Below are 12,363 nucleotides of genomic sequence, written 5' to 3'. Positions count from 1 at the left end.
ATCCAGTGAGAATTGCAAATTACGTCAGTTGTAGCAAGTTCACGTAGTCAGGAAGAGTAGTTAAATTTGTCATCAGGAAACCACATGCAATTGAGTCTATGCGTTGTTTACAACCAAGGGGATCAAGTCCTTGTCAAACATCGAAAATTAGCGGAGATGTAGCATGCATGCAGAAAGAATACAGTTAAAGGAATTGCTGAGGTCTAAATTACAGCGGGCAACTAGCTGCTCAAGAAATTCATGGATACGAGACATGAATTTGCCTTCTCTGCCAGTATCATCCGCAAATCAAGCTGTTCCAGAAACGCCACGGCAATGGGGTGATGCCCTGTAACAACTTTCCACCGGAGCTACCGTCATGCCCCTTTTGTCGACGAACCAATCGCCCTATCCACACTGTATTACACCGCCTATCATCCCTAGTCTATCGAGGTGTGAGGGGTATTTAACCAGAGCCACCCTTGAAGGCCTTTCCGAAGAGAAGGACCTGGAGCTGATCGTAGATGGACAGGACACCGGCTCCGGCAACACCACGGAGAATGTTGGCACCAGCACCCTTGAAGAGAGACTTGACGCCCTCCTTGGCGACGATCTGGCGAGCAGCGTCTATGGTACCGTTGTACTTGACGGCCTCACCGGACGTCATCATCATACGACGTCGGATAGTGTCAAGAGGGTATGAGGCAATACCGGCACCGGTGGTGACACACCAACCGAGAGCGAAAGAGGCCAAGAAGTTGTTGGCAAGGGGTCCGACAAGGACGACGGGCTTGATGGAATCGTACATTCCGAAGTAAAGACCACGGTAGACAACGATACCGACAACGGAGGGCATGAAGCCACGGTAAAGACCTTGGATACCATCACTGGCGAGGGTCTTGCGGTAAACGTCGATAAGACCGTTGAATTGACGGTCGCCGCCACTCTTTGCGTTCTTGGCATCGTTGGCAAGACGAGTACGGGCATAGTCGAGCGAGTACACGAATAGAAGGGAAGTGGCACCAGCAGCCTACTTTGCGTTAGCATTGTCTCAAAAAAAAATGATCTCCGTAGTTTGAAACTTACACCACCGGAGGCCAAGTTGCCAGCCATCCACCAGGCGTATCCGTCACGCTCCTTCTTGAAGCCGAACATCTTCTTGAACTTGTCACGGAAGGCGAAGTTCAAGGCCTGAGTCGGGAAGTATCGGATGACGTTGGCAGTGTTGCCACGCCACAGCGACATGATACCCTCATCGGCAGTAGTTCGCTTGAAGCATTCGGCGATACCAGTGTACTTGCGGTCAAGACGACCGGTCTTCAACATCTCATCCTGTTTTTGAGAATTAGTAGGCCATACTTCAAAATTATAGCAGTGATTTGGGGGGCTTTCTGTTCTTTGCCAATTGAGCATGTGAAGCAGAACATGGGGATGGTGGGGCAGGGATCAAATAAACCCGATGGTGAATTTTTCTTCGAAAATAGGTAACGACGGATGCAATAGATAATAACATACCTGGTTCTGGATAAGAAGCTTGACACGCTCAATGGGAGCGGCAGCGGTCTTCGAGACGGCGGCAGAGACACCACCCACTTAAAATATTGTTAGTAACTGTTATTGTGTGGTGTGTAGGGCTTCACGGCGCATCGGCATCGGCACAATGGGATGTGAACGATTTAGATCCGGTCGTTAGAAGAAAACTCTGGCTGGTAACTTACTCAAGAAGTCCGCCAAGAAGGGCTATGATATTCATTGTCAGTAAAATTCGGTATAAAGATGAAAGAGTAGTGTTATAAATAAGGAAAGTTGCGAGAATTTTAGTCCCCAACCATCACCGCCATCCATGATGCCGATAAGAGGTGAAGCATCGCTAACTAGTCAAAATGCGACTTGAATTGTCTAACAGAAGCCAATTGAAGTAGCAGATGACATGCGCTGGGGTCATTGATGGTTGAGTGATGGCGGATCGAAAGCCGATGCTCGCACGCGGGATTTGAATATGAAAAATGAGGGTTAGAGAATTGCGACTTACCGGCATGCCCAGGACCTTGGGCTGTTCCGAAGAAGACATCTTGTCTGAAGTTCAAAGATTTCTTGATCTTCGAAGGTAGAAGGGGTGGAGTGGAGATTAGAAGTGAAGGAGGGAAAGATGTTGATGGAGAGGAGAGTTGTGGGAGATGAATAGACGGTCGAGCGAAATATTTCTACTGCGACTGGGTCTTGCAGAAAATAGGTTTGGGGGAGGGAAAAAAAAAATTGCTTGCGGGTAACAGACCAAAGGGAGCCAGCTTTTTCTAGCGACTCTTCCCGGACCCGCCGCTAAGACCTAACGGTTGCCCCGAGACCAATGAATATCACGTGCTAGTATGGATCTAGCGTTTAAAAAGCCACAACCTGTAACCACTGAAGGTTCTAGGTAACCCCAACTGGGAGCTGTTGGCGGCTGCTACGAGCTGGCCTACAGCGGCCTAAGCTAGTACGCTATAGTGCGCTAATTGATTAGGTACCTAACTCCTAGGTACCCTAGGGTATTCAACGTTGAACACCGGACAATTTCGGGATGGCCTAGGTTATTGAACCGCTATTCAGGCCAGATGCCATCTTTTTCTTTTTTTTCTTTCTTTTTTTCGGAACTCTTTCTTATCCTGCCAGTTGGCAGCCATTCGAGGTATGTACATGCATGGATGTGTATCTAAATTCTAATAGGTGCACATGTGCATTTGGTTTCTGCTTACTCTTCGAAATGACCATTAGTTAGTTAATGTGTTTCTTTATTCTACGATGAGTATGTATTGTTACGTATATTATAAGCCTACAACAAATTCCAACCCTACAACCAAAGATCTAGATAATGGAAAATCCTTCACTTTTGGTGTGTAGATCGGGTCCAGACATGGAGCTCTAAACTAGATTTAGATACCAAGTATCCATGTATAATCTATGTATAATCTATGTACATCTTGCCTTTATGTAGGTACTTACTACTTACCAGTCTTACCTAACTTCAGTAGTATCAGTAGATTCAGTACTAGGTAGTTATTGTGTCGGTAAATGGAAAAAGAGTCAGTATATCCATCCACAAGCATAGCATAGCCAGGGATCTCTTGATCTTCATCCCGTTCCCCGAGTCAAAATTCTCGGCTCAAAGTGTGGCGGGTCTTGCCTTGGCTGGTCGGCTGTAATTTTTGTCTGCTGCTACGTGTGAGATAGCTGGGTAGATGTGTACCCTACCCACGCATCCCATGCTACATATGTACGCTACTATTCGAAATTCCAACCAATTTAGAACTAAAGCCGGGGATTTAAATACATACGTGCTACTATTGTCCCAGATCTTGATTACGTACAGACGACTTCAAGAAGCGAGAGGTTTGTACATACTACATACAGAAGCCTACTTGGGACCTTGGGTATGTGACGTTTGTCCCAATGTTCGATTACAATAAATGACATTACCACTAGGTACCTACTATGCTGATATACTACAGTCTAGGTACAGCAGATTAACATTGAACTTACATCAATATCTCTTTAGTAATTCCCCATGCTTAATGGGCTAGTATAACCAGGTCGGTATACATATATGGCTCAGGCTAGTTAGTATGTGGATAACACTGAGGTAGGTAATATACAAGAGTTTATCAAGTCATTGGGTATCTATGTAGTACATCGGTGTGTCCTAGTTGATATGCGGTGTGACATAAAACAAACATTGTGACAGCTGTCGACTCTATGCCATGCCTAAATCAACTCGAACTCGTCGTTATAGGCCTACAAGTTAGGCTAAGCATGACCAGATAATACTATGCACATTGCATGGCAGGATCGTCTTAAATCTTGTATACCTACGTCCATTGTCATCATCGTCCTTATAAATACGGCATGGAAAGTTATTACAATAATGACACGAGAGAGCGGTACGGTTTAAGCAGAATGATCAGGGTTTTCTCATTTGGCCCTTATCTGAATGACTGAAGCGAAATACTGAACCATAACCGTCCCAATGCTACGCCGAGGACCAAATGCCTGAATCCATCATATTCCCCCGTCCGCGATCCATCTGGTCCGTCACTCTATCGTCGACTGTCAACCGAGCTTTTTTTTCATGGTATCGTGAGATTGATGGTTTAATCCGTAGCACCGACAGCTCGGGCTATAACGAAAGTTAGCGTCCGACTCGCATAATTAATACGGTGACAAGATGAGAAACTCACTGTAGATCTTCATCTTGCTGTGTGTGACGATGGGCTTGATCTGACCCTTCTCCTCGAGATCCTTAAGGCATTTTCGTGCCAGCGAGCCGTTGATCTTTAGTCTGTCGACGAGGGTAGCGACTGTGACGAGGCGGTACGATTGAACATCCTTGTAGAGCTTGTCGGAAGTGGTCTTGTCGAGTAGGACGGCGTGCTGGGCCTTGTCCTTGACTATAAGAGCAGTAAGGTTAGTTTAAGCGCTTGTGAATGATTGCCGTGCAGAAGTTCTCGTTGATTCTGCTTGAGAGAGTCTCGCGAAAATCCCGTCGCGAAATTTCGTGGTACTTGCCTTTGCCCCTGTGATGCGAAAGTTAGCCGAAACGTCCATTTAAAATTCATTCAATTGAAATTGTTACATACTTCGACCACTTCTTCTTCTGCTTCTTTGCGCCAGTTGCTGCGGGAGCCATATTGTCTGATTTCTGAAATTGGCTGTGCAGTTGTAAGTTGTGGTATGAAGATGGAGGGGCCGAATAATTATTTTGTGGAAGAGTTCGCTTCTGCTTGTGGGCAGCTTTGATCACTTGCACGTGACCTAAAAATTGTGAAGTGCTTAGGTAATTAGGTACAGAGATACCTCTTATGACGCAGCTGGTTTATGTAGTGGTCTGTGCATATTAGCCCCTGCAGTGTTTTACCCCTGAGAAGTTCCCGCAAGCCACGATCAACTAGCCACTAGACTGGGCACCAGCCACATTCCCATGTGATCCTTGGCTTTGGCCCTTTTTGTACTACGTACCACAGGTACGTAACGTAAACGGGGCTCCTTCAAGTTTCCCCACCAACGTTGGAATAGGGATTGATTAGGATAAAAAGGACCGTTTCCGTTGAAAGCTTAATAATTAGTACCTACATCATGCATCTAAAACTTTATGTAAATTTCAACCGTTTAAGCTTTTTGATCTCTTTCCTCGAAACTCGAAACTCGAAAAAAGGAAAGAAGCCATCCCGTCATTCGTGGTCGTAGGGGGATGTCCGATTTGAATGTTTGCCAGCTGTGAGATAAGATCGCAACGATCTTCGAAGCTATTATGAAATAAACTTAGTCCTACTTAATTTTACGTTGTGGAAACCATCTTTTTTTTTTTTTCATTCCTTCGTTCGCTCGTTCGATCGCTCATTCGAGATATTTATTGTAACGCAGATTGTTTCAACACGTAATTCATCAATATAATCCATCAATATTCAATGGTTACATAAATGTCCTTTAACTTCCTAAACACTGAATTTATTCCTCCTTATCTGTATACTAGCATAAACCCGCGCGTCCTGCGTTCCATCTCACGATGCCCAAGCACGGCGCGATCCTAGGATTTCGACTAGGTCCGCGGCGTATTTCCTTTCTCCTCGTTATCGTCGGTTTATTCGCCCTATTTACGCTTCTTTTCACACTACCGAACGGCATCCCGACAGGCCCGAGTCTATCTAAGTCAATCGCAGACCATAAGTTTTCCATTCCCAAATACAAGGACAAATTCTCGTCGAGCATCCTCAACCCGTTCCGACCGGCGTCGCATAAGCCTCCGGAGCAGCAGAATTCGACATATGGCGGAAGTTCTTGGTATTCTAATTGGAATTGGAGAAGTCCATTTTCTTCATCTATTACGCTAGATGAAAACCGCTCTCTCCTCCCACCTTTGCAGGATAGAGCTCCTATCTATTGTTATTACGACACTACTACTCAGCGAAGTGAAGCTACGAAAGAGGCCGACAGCGCGTTGCTGCTGACATGGAGACGCGCCTGGTGGGCGCAAGGATTCAAACCAATAATCCTGAGTGCGGCAGAGGCTATGAACAACCCACTTTATGACGAACTTCAAAGGCTGGACGTAGAGCCGACCTTCAAGAAGGATATAATGCGGTGGCTCGCGTGGGAGAACATGGGCGGTGGACTTCTATCGCATCATTTGCTATTTCCGATGGCGGCCCATGAGGATTCTTTGCTTTCATTTCTACGAAGGGGGGAGTACCCTGGCTTGACGAGGTGGGAGGGGTTCGACAACGCTTTATTCGCTGGCCCCAAGGCGCAGATCGCCGAGGCCATCACACAAGCCCTTCGTAATCCTAAGAAAAAGTCGGCTAAAGACTTCATCGCTGCTGTCACAAGTGATACATTTCGTGTAGACCCCTCTCACGAGTCGCTCGCCTTCTACGACTCCAAGACCGTCGAGAAGTCCTACAAAAAGGTCTCGGATGAGGTTGCGGCAGACCGCGACAAGGGTATGAAGAGTTTGAACCTCCTCATAAACTTTCATTTACACAATACCTGGCAAGACAACTTCAGCAGCGGCATTGCTGTCCTCAAGCCTATGCCAGCTCATACATCACATATGATCGAGCCAGCATTGGATCTGGCGACGAGGCTTATCGCCTGTAGCGAATCCCCGATGCCAGCAACATGTCCGCCAAATCTTCCCAAGTGCACACCTTGTATTCCGACACATCCTATGGGCATCGCAACGCCGGCTCGCTACCGAAACACTTCCGGTCTCTATACCATCGGAACTGTGCCACATCCATATACGTTGCGTACGTTAGATACCCTGCGCGACAACATAGACGTGGCCTGGGTCAGACGGGAAATCAAAAGACGTGACGAATGGCTGTATCTAGTCTTCCAGGAGCATCTGGGCACAGGAATACCTAGTTCTGTGCGAGCGGTCAAGTTCAAGGACGCTGTGGCTGGTGATTGGGCAACGTCACACTCCCTCTGGTTGACCGCCGAAAAAGAATCTCTGCCACTTGACTTGGATTGGTGGTTCGGATTCGAGATCCCGCAGAACACGACGGACGACGGGAAGTCCGAGACGCCAGTCCCCGGCCCGGAGCGTAGACCCAAACCTAAACACAATCCGGATGATGGCCCGATTGCCTCTGACGAGGAGCTCTCACGCGAGCCCCATTTCCTAGAGCGAGCTAGGGAGGTGGCAAAGAGTGAATTGGAAGAGGATGTGCGCGTGCGTAGCGCCATGGAAGCTTGGAATTTGGCCGACACGGAAGCCTGGCGATTCGCCAGAGCGTTCCTGGCACGTGCTAGGGTGGAAAGGCTGAAATGGGAGGAGGAAGAGAGCATATACGCCGACGGCGTCGGAAGCGACGTCGAGAAGAAACGGGGCGGCGGCTGGTTACGATGGGGAGATGATGACAAGAACGACGATTGAGATTACAGGTTTTAAAGATGAGTGTTCATGTATTATGCATGGTAATGAGTGGCTTACTTGGTGGGGGGAGGGGTTGAACGTTTTTTGACACTCGTGGTAGCATGGAGTTTGCGCGTTAAGGACATTTTTTAAGATCTAGAATCTGACTCCTAGGTAGATTTACATCAAGATCCTGCCGATTAATGCAGGTAGGTTTTATTTGAAATGTTAAGAGATTTTGCTTTTCTTAGAGGTTACAGATCCAAGTGTTTTGTTCTTGATTGAAAGCAAGTAAGCGATAGAGTGAGTGAGGTTTTCGAGATGAAGCCAGGCTGTTGAGAGCTGGCTCGGGAAAATGAGAATGTTGAATTCAGAATACAAAGAAAAAATATCAAGGACATGTTGCTGGTGATGTCCTTCATGCACCCTAAACCACGATAGTATCGCCGCCCATCTCGCCGCTCAGTTCCCGTGATGTTGCGCCCCGTCTCGTCAGTCCGGCGACCAAGGCAGTATCGGCTACTCCAGATTTGGTGACTCCGTTGGTAGCTGTGTTACCATTGGTCTTCCTGTTTTCCCCCGTTGTGTGACTGGCGAGGATCGCCGAGGAGAGGTAGGATTGGAGAGCATTCCTCGCAGCCTCGACCACCTTCTCGGCATGGTTCAGCGTATCTCTCAGTGCTTGAGAAGTAGCATCCTGAATGGGGACGCCCTTTATCGCAGGATCAGCGGCTACAGTACTACTGCCATTTTCAGGATCAGATTCCTTGCTGAGATCTGCGTTTCGGCGAGACTCTTCTCCAAGCAACTCGTGGATGTGTCCGTTAAGCCATATGCCTTCCAGCTGTGCTTGGGTCATATCCCGAGCACCGCTGATGCGGCCGCGACAGGTCGGCTTGCCGCAGAGACAGTCAAAGGGCTGGGCCATATTCCATTCTGTCGACGGATAAAAGAACTATAGAGGATGTAAGCTTTTGCGAGACGGCCGTGACAGGCTTACCATTCAAGGTGATAGGTGACGGACGGTTAGTTCTTCTCCGGCTTGGAGGCCTTTAGGCCCAGCAATGACGTTACGACTGGCCGTGTCAAAAATCTGTGGTTCAGGATTAGGATTAGGATCTTAGGGCCGCCTTTTGCGTCGAGAACGGGGATGTAGTGGATGGAGAAAAGATTGTCCCACTTCCCCCCCTTTTCTTCTTTATCTCCTCTTTTCATGGGATAGAGTTGGAGTGTCTGAGACGGTTACTGACGAGTGATGGTTCGCATGAGTGATTGATGTATAGCAAGTCGCTATTGAGGTTCAAGTGCTTGTCCTGGCCACACTGAACGGTTGCGTACGTTGGCATCTCGGCCAAAGTACACGGAGGAAAATCCAACTTGGCGTATAAGCCGAAAGGGGGGAGGGAGATCTTGGAAAGACTTTTGGATGTGAATTCATGCTCATTGATGATCACATCTTGAATTTCGGGGTGTGACGGCTGGTCCCAGTGTGGAGTTAGCGGTGGCATGATGAATTCTGATTTTATGGATTTTGGCTCTTTAAGTAAGTCTTTAATGTTTGATAGACGTAGGAGGCTTCTCTTCTGAAGCTAGAGTGAAGCAGTATAATAAGGGGTTGGTTGATTATTGCTCGTCTTAGTAGAAGTCTTATACAATACAGAATATGGCACGTTGCCGGTTGTGGAAGGGCGAGAAGGTATGTGATGTGTACCTAGATATGTAGGTGGGTAGGTGGGTAGGTGGGTAGGTGATGTACTATGTAGGGGGGGGTTAAAGGTATGTTCTCTCGGCAATGGCGTCAGTTTTCTGAGCTTAGCTAGTAGTTACCGGCAACCCAAGGAAAACTATACTACGTAATAATCTTTCTTGAGAATAGTTATGCGCTAAAGGTTTTTTGGAGTCAATTGCAAGGGCAAAGGCCGAGGTACATAACCCACGCGATAGAATATGTAGGTACTATGCCGTACATAGGTGGTCTCGAGGCTTGGTATGTTCCTATGGTATGTAGCTCTTGCTCACTTTCCCAACTGCTTGGTTTTCTAACGCAGCCCTACGCTTTCGGTTACGCACATGTCGACCTAGTCGACCTAAGTCCTGGTACAGTGGTACTAGGCTGGTAGACAAAGTATTAGTGGGTCATGAGGTAGTGAGAACCTGGAACCTTACAGGCTTGGAAGGGTCTGTAATACCCTGGGGCCTATCATAGGTTTCGTACCACCCAAAGCGGGCAACGACTTCTGCAAGTCAACAGCTACTTTACTTAATACGGCCATAGGTCTACAGGGATAAGGGATCTCGGGAGGTCCTCCAATGGAAATGCCTCACGCTACCGTGTGCATGTACCTACTACTAGGCTACTAGGGAATAACCCCGCTCGCTCAGGTGACTTAAAAAGGCCAAACCTCATCAAAGTAATGTTCAGTGGGCTCCAAACTGTAAATTGTAATAAGATTAATGAGATTAATGAGATGGTACTTTCATCATTGTTCATACCTAGTAGGCAAAAAGTACAGCTCTAACATTGATCCCTATAGCCACATGCAAGTGCTAACTTACATACCTACCTTCCTCGGTAGGTACCTAATTACTAGGTACCCTACCCTAGGTACTAGGTAGGTAGGCAGACATGAGGCAGCCCTATGTATGACATTGTATGTACATACCTAGCCTAGTACATATGTTGGCAAATACAACATCCATCGCTTTCCTTCTCATTCTTATTACTCGCATCGATGGAGCAAATCTTAGAAAATAAGACTATCCGTGCGGCGTTTCTATACATACCCCTACGAGGTATTCACCTATCAAGATTGTTGGTTTGATGTCAATTGATGTCATCATGTCCCATACGCGACGCGCTCCTTGAATATTTGCCGTATCGATATATACATGGCCCTTGACAAACTTGAGCCCTCAGACTATCTACGTCGGATCTATGTTCCGTATTTGGGCTCGAAGAGCTTCTGGTCATCAGCCGGGTTGCGAAAACCTAACTATTTAGCCACTTCCCTACCTATCGAGATAGAGAGATGACGTTGGACTCTTACCCGGTATTGTACCACGCCGAGTGAATTTGACAGGCCACTTAGGATACGATGCTTATGTTCCCTTGGAAAGGTCCCAGGAAATCGGCAACGGTGTCTTAATCTGATAACTATATCCGGGATGCGGCTGACTCGATATCAGGTTACCAATCCTGACTCGCAGAGCTTAGTGAGACCTCCCGCGATATGATGCTAGGGTGATGTATGGCCTGCAGGGCACGCAGGGCACGTATTGGTCCTGGCGATATCGTGTGAAGGTTCCACCAAATAGTTATTCTGAAACATACACGACTTGGCACTGGCAGACCAGATAGCCAGACTGAGAGGCCTAGGCGAGTCGGGTCTGGGGGGGCATCCTCGCCCTCTCAAAAAATAACAATAGGCATTGGGATCGCCACGGCTGATGTAGCAGCAAACGTCGATATTGCCCGTCCATCCAGGTTGTTTACTTGTATCCAGATCCTAGAGTATCCTGCCCATTCCCACTGATCTGGGACACGGCCTCAATTCTCCGAAACTTACCAGATGGGCTCTTCCGATTAATCCAAACTAGTCGCTGTCTGTATTTATGGCTCTTACTGTCACCATAGATGTGCCATGAATATGATGGACACATTTAGAGCCAGGTGGAACTCGAAATTTTGACTGGCTGATATCAGACCTTTGTTATACATATGTCGTAAAACCCCGAGCGTCACCGGACCATCATCCCCTGGGATGGTTACAGCGTGTTTAGCAACATGAGAGGAGCATGCGCATGCCGACATGATTCCATTAATATCTTGTATCTTGTGATCAGAACCCTCTTGATTTAGAAGGTAGATGACTACCCACCGTCGTTTGGTATCCCTGCTACTAGCACTCGCCAGGGCAAGGCACGCACCAGGCACGTCGCTTGGGCGGTTGCGTTGAGGAGCCTGTGCGCTCGAGCATCGTCTACCAGTAACTAGCCCTCGAAACTGGCTCGAGATGAAGACACCATCGCCTAGCCGAGAATCAAGCTATGAGAAGAATTCAATGCCGATCTATCACCACGTGGGTGGGTCGGTAAACGTTCCCATAGGGGACTCGGCTGGGTTATGTCAACCATACTCTAGAAAGGAAGGCGTGACGTTTTGGCATAATGACCGTGCCCAATAGTTATCAAGGATATAGAACTATGTCGGTCCGGACCTTAGGGTGGGGGTTACTCTGTAGAAGGACGGGTTCTACATTGTGATTACCTGCCTACCGGTATGGAACTCTTTAAAGGGTTGGTTCCCTTGCTTTTTTTTTCTTTCCTCGTCACCACCACTACCATTTCCCGAAAACGAATCACAACACTCGAAGAACGTTCAAGTCAACGATCAGTGACCTCGTCGTTATCCTCTTCCACACTCAAACTGAAAATTTTTATCCTCAAATTTCCATACCTAGTTACTTGAATATCAAGCTACACGATGCATTTTTACTCGAGTGAAGGGTCATCCAAATCTGACTCCCTTCCCTTGGTCAACTCAAAGGAGACAGATTACTCTCTAGACCACAAGCCCACGCCACCACCGCAGCCAGAACCTCCCACGCCGAACCCACCCAGCCCTGATGATCACACGACTGCCAATTCATAATACCAATTTCGTGTACCCCTTCACGGGCCAGTCATTTCCGAGTCCGTTAAGGCCCAGAGCCACAGCGAGCAGTTGAGGTAGAGTCCTCAGCACCATCTTTATCCTGTACGCAAATGTCTTCTAATGACGATTAGTTAGCCCGTACGAGTTTGATATGCAAAATATCATAGTTAGCTACGATTTTGCCTTGACCCAAGCCAGGTTAAATTCGTATCCTCCTAGGTTAGGGTATAAGTAGCTTTCAGAAGGTCCCTAAGCTTTTTCTCTCCCAAATTCCATGGCCATGTGTTGAAGTTTCGGGTTTCATACACTTGGGTTAGCATCTGGAGCGCAGTCAATA

At 47.4% G+C, this 12,363-nt stretch overlaps 4 protein-coding genes across 4 annotated transcripts; 1 reads left to right on the top strand and 3 right to left on the bottom strand.

Annotated features, from left to right (window-relative positions):
- Positions 1–5: 5 nt before the first annotated feature.
- On the bottom strand, positions 6–2,235 carry GGS25DRAFT_481067 (mitochondrial carrier domain-containing protein). Its single transcript, XM_049260144.1, has 5 exons — positions 2,012–2,235; positions 1,698–1,719; positions 1,495–1,571; positions 1,066–1,311; positions 6–1,009 (listed from the first exon to the last, which is right to left on the bottom strand). Exons 1-5 carry the CDS (start codon positions 2,048–2,050, stop codon positions 446–448), a joined length of 948 nt encoding a protein of 315 aa, XP_049118796.1. The 5' UTR covers positions 2,051–2,235; the 3' UTR covers positions 6–445.
- A 1,348-nt stretch (positions 2,236–3,583) lies between these two features.
- On the bottom strand, positions 3,584–5,018 carry GGS25DRAFT_481065 (ribosomal protein S25). The gene is made up of 4 exons (XM_049260143.1): positions 4,593–5,018; positions 4,522–4,529; positions 4,194–4,403; positions 3,584–4,132 (listed from the first exon to the last, which is right to left on the bottom strand). Exons 1-4 carry the CDS (start codon positions 4,640–4,642, stop codon positions 4,107–4,109), a joined length of 294 nt encoding a protein of 97 aa, XP_049118795.1. The 5' UTR covers positions 4,643–5,018; the 3' UTR covers positions 3,584–4,106.
- An 87-nt stretch (positions 5,019–5,105) lies between these two features.
- On the top strand, positions 5,106–7,572 carry GGS25DRAFT_481062 (uncharacterized protein). Its single transcript, XM_049260142.1, has one exon. The coding sequence runs from the start codon at positions 5,519–5,521 to the stop codon at positions 7,391–7,393; it is 1,875 nt and encodes a 624-aa protein (XP_049118794.1). The 5' UTR covers positions 5,106–5,518; the 3' UTR covers positions 7,394–7,572.
- GGS25DRAFT_481060 (uncharacterized protein) lies at positions 7,573–9,359 on the bottom strand. The gene is made up of 3 exons (XM_049260141.1): positions 8,623–9,359; positions 8,397–8,465; positions 7,573–8,327 (listed from the first exon to the last, which is right to left on the bottom strand). Exons 1-3 carry the CDS (start codon positions 8,878–8,880, stop codon positions 7,800–7,802), a joined length of 855 nt encoding a protein of 284 aa, XP_049118793.1. The 5' UTR covers positions 8,881–9,359; the 3' UTR covers positions 7,573–7,799.
- Positions 9,360–12,363: the final 3,004 nt, after the last annotated feature.

Source organism: Hypoxylon fragiforme (genome assembly GCF_022984875.1).
Source record: "Hypoxylon fragiforme strain CBS 206.31 chromosome Unknown GGS25scaffold_3, whole genome shotgun sequence".
In the NCBI taxonomy this organism is placed as follows: Eukaryota; Fungi; Ascomycota; class Sordariomycetes; order Xylariales; family Hypoxylaceae; genus Hypoxylon; species Hypoxylon fragiforme.
Note: the sequence above shows the minus strand (reverse complement) of the source record. Positions and strands in the feature narration are given on the sequence as shown.

What these genes read in the sequence shown, in the direction of transcription:
- GGS25DRAFT_481060 (XM_049260141.1), bottom strand. Translation starts at nt 8,880, where the DNA reads ATGCCACCGCTAACTCCACACTGGGACCAGCCGTCACACCCCGAAATT. An exon ending in ACTCATGCGAACCATCACTC is followed by an intron (nt 8,466 to 8,622) that starts GTCAGTAACCGT and finishes CCTGAACCACAG; the next exon opens with ATTTTTGACACGGCCAGTCG. An exon ending in AAGCCGGAGAAGAACTAACC is followed by an intron (nt 8,328 to 8,396) that starts GTCCGTCACCTA and finishes CATCCTCTATAG; the next exon opens with TTCTTTTATCCGTCGACAGA.
- GGS25DRAFT_481067 (XM_049260144.1), bottom strand. Translation starts at nt 2,050, where the DNA reads ATGTCTTCTTCGGAACAGCCCAAGGTCCTGGGCATGCCG. An exon ending in CTTCTTGGCGGACTTCTTGA is followed by an intron (nt 1,572 to 1,697) that starts GTAAGTTACCAG and finishes CAATATTTTAAG; the next exon opens with TGGGTGGTGTCTCTGCCGCC. An exon ending in GCAACTTGGCCTCCGGTGGT is followed by an intron (nt 1,010 to 1,065) that starts GTAAGTTTCAAA and finishes AACGCAAAGTAG; the next exon opens with GCTGCTGGTGCCACTTCCCT.
- GGS25DRAFT_481062 (XM_049260142.1), top strand. Translation starts at nt 5,519, where the DNA reads ATGCCCAAGCACGGCGCGATCCTAGGATTTCGACTAGGTCCGCGGCGT.
- GGS25DRAFT_481065 (XM_049260143.1), bottom strand. Translation starts at nt 4,642, where the DNA reads ATGGCTCCCGCAGCAACTGGCGCAAAGAAGCAGAAGAAGAAGTGGTCG. An exon ending in CAGCAAGATGAAGATCTACA is followed by an intron (nt 4,133 to 4,193) that starts GTGAGTTTCTCA and finishes CTTTCGTTATAG; the next exon opens with CCCGAGCTGTCGGTGCTACG.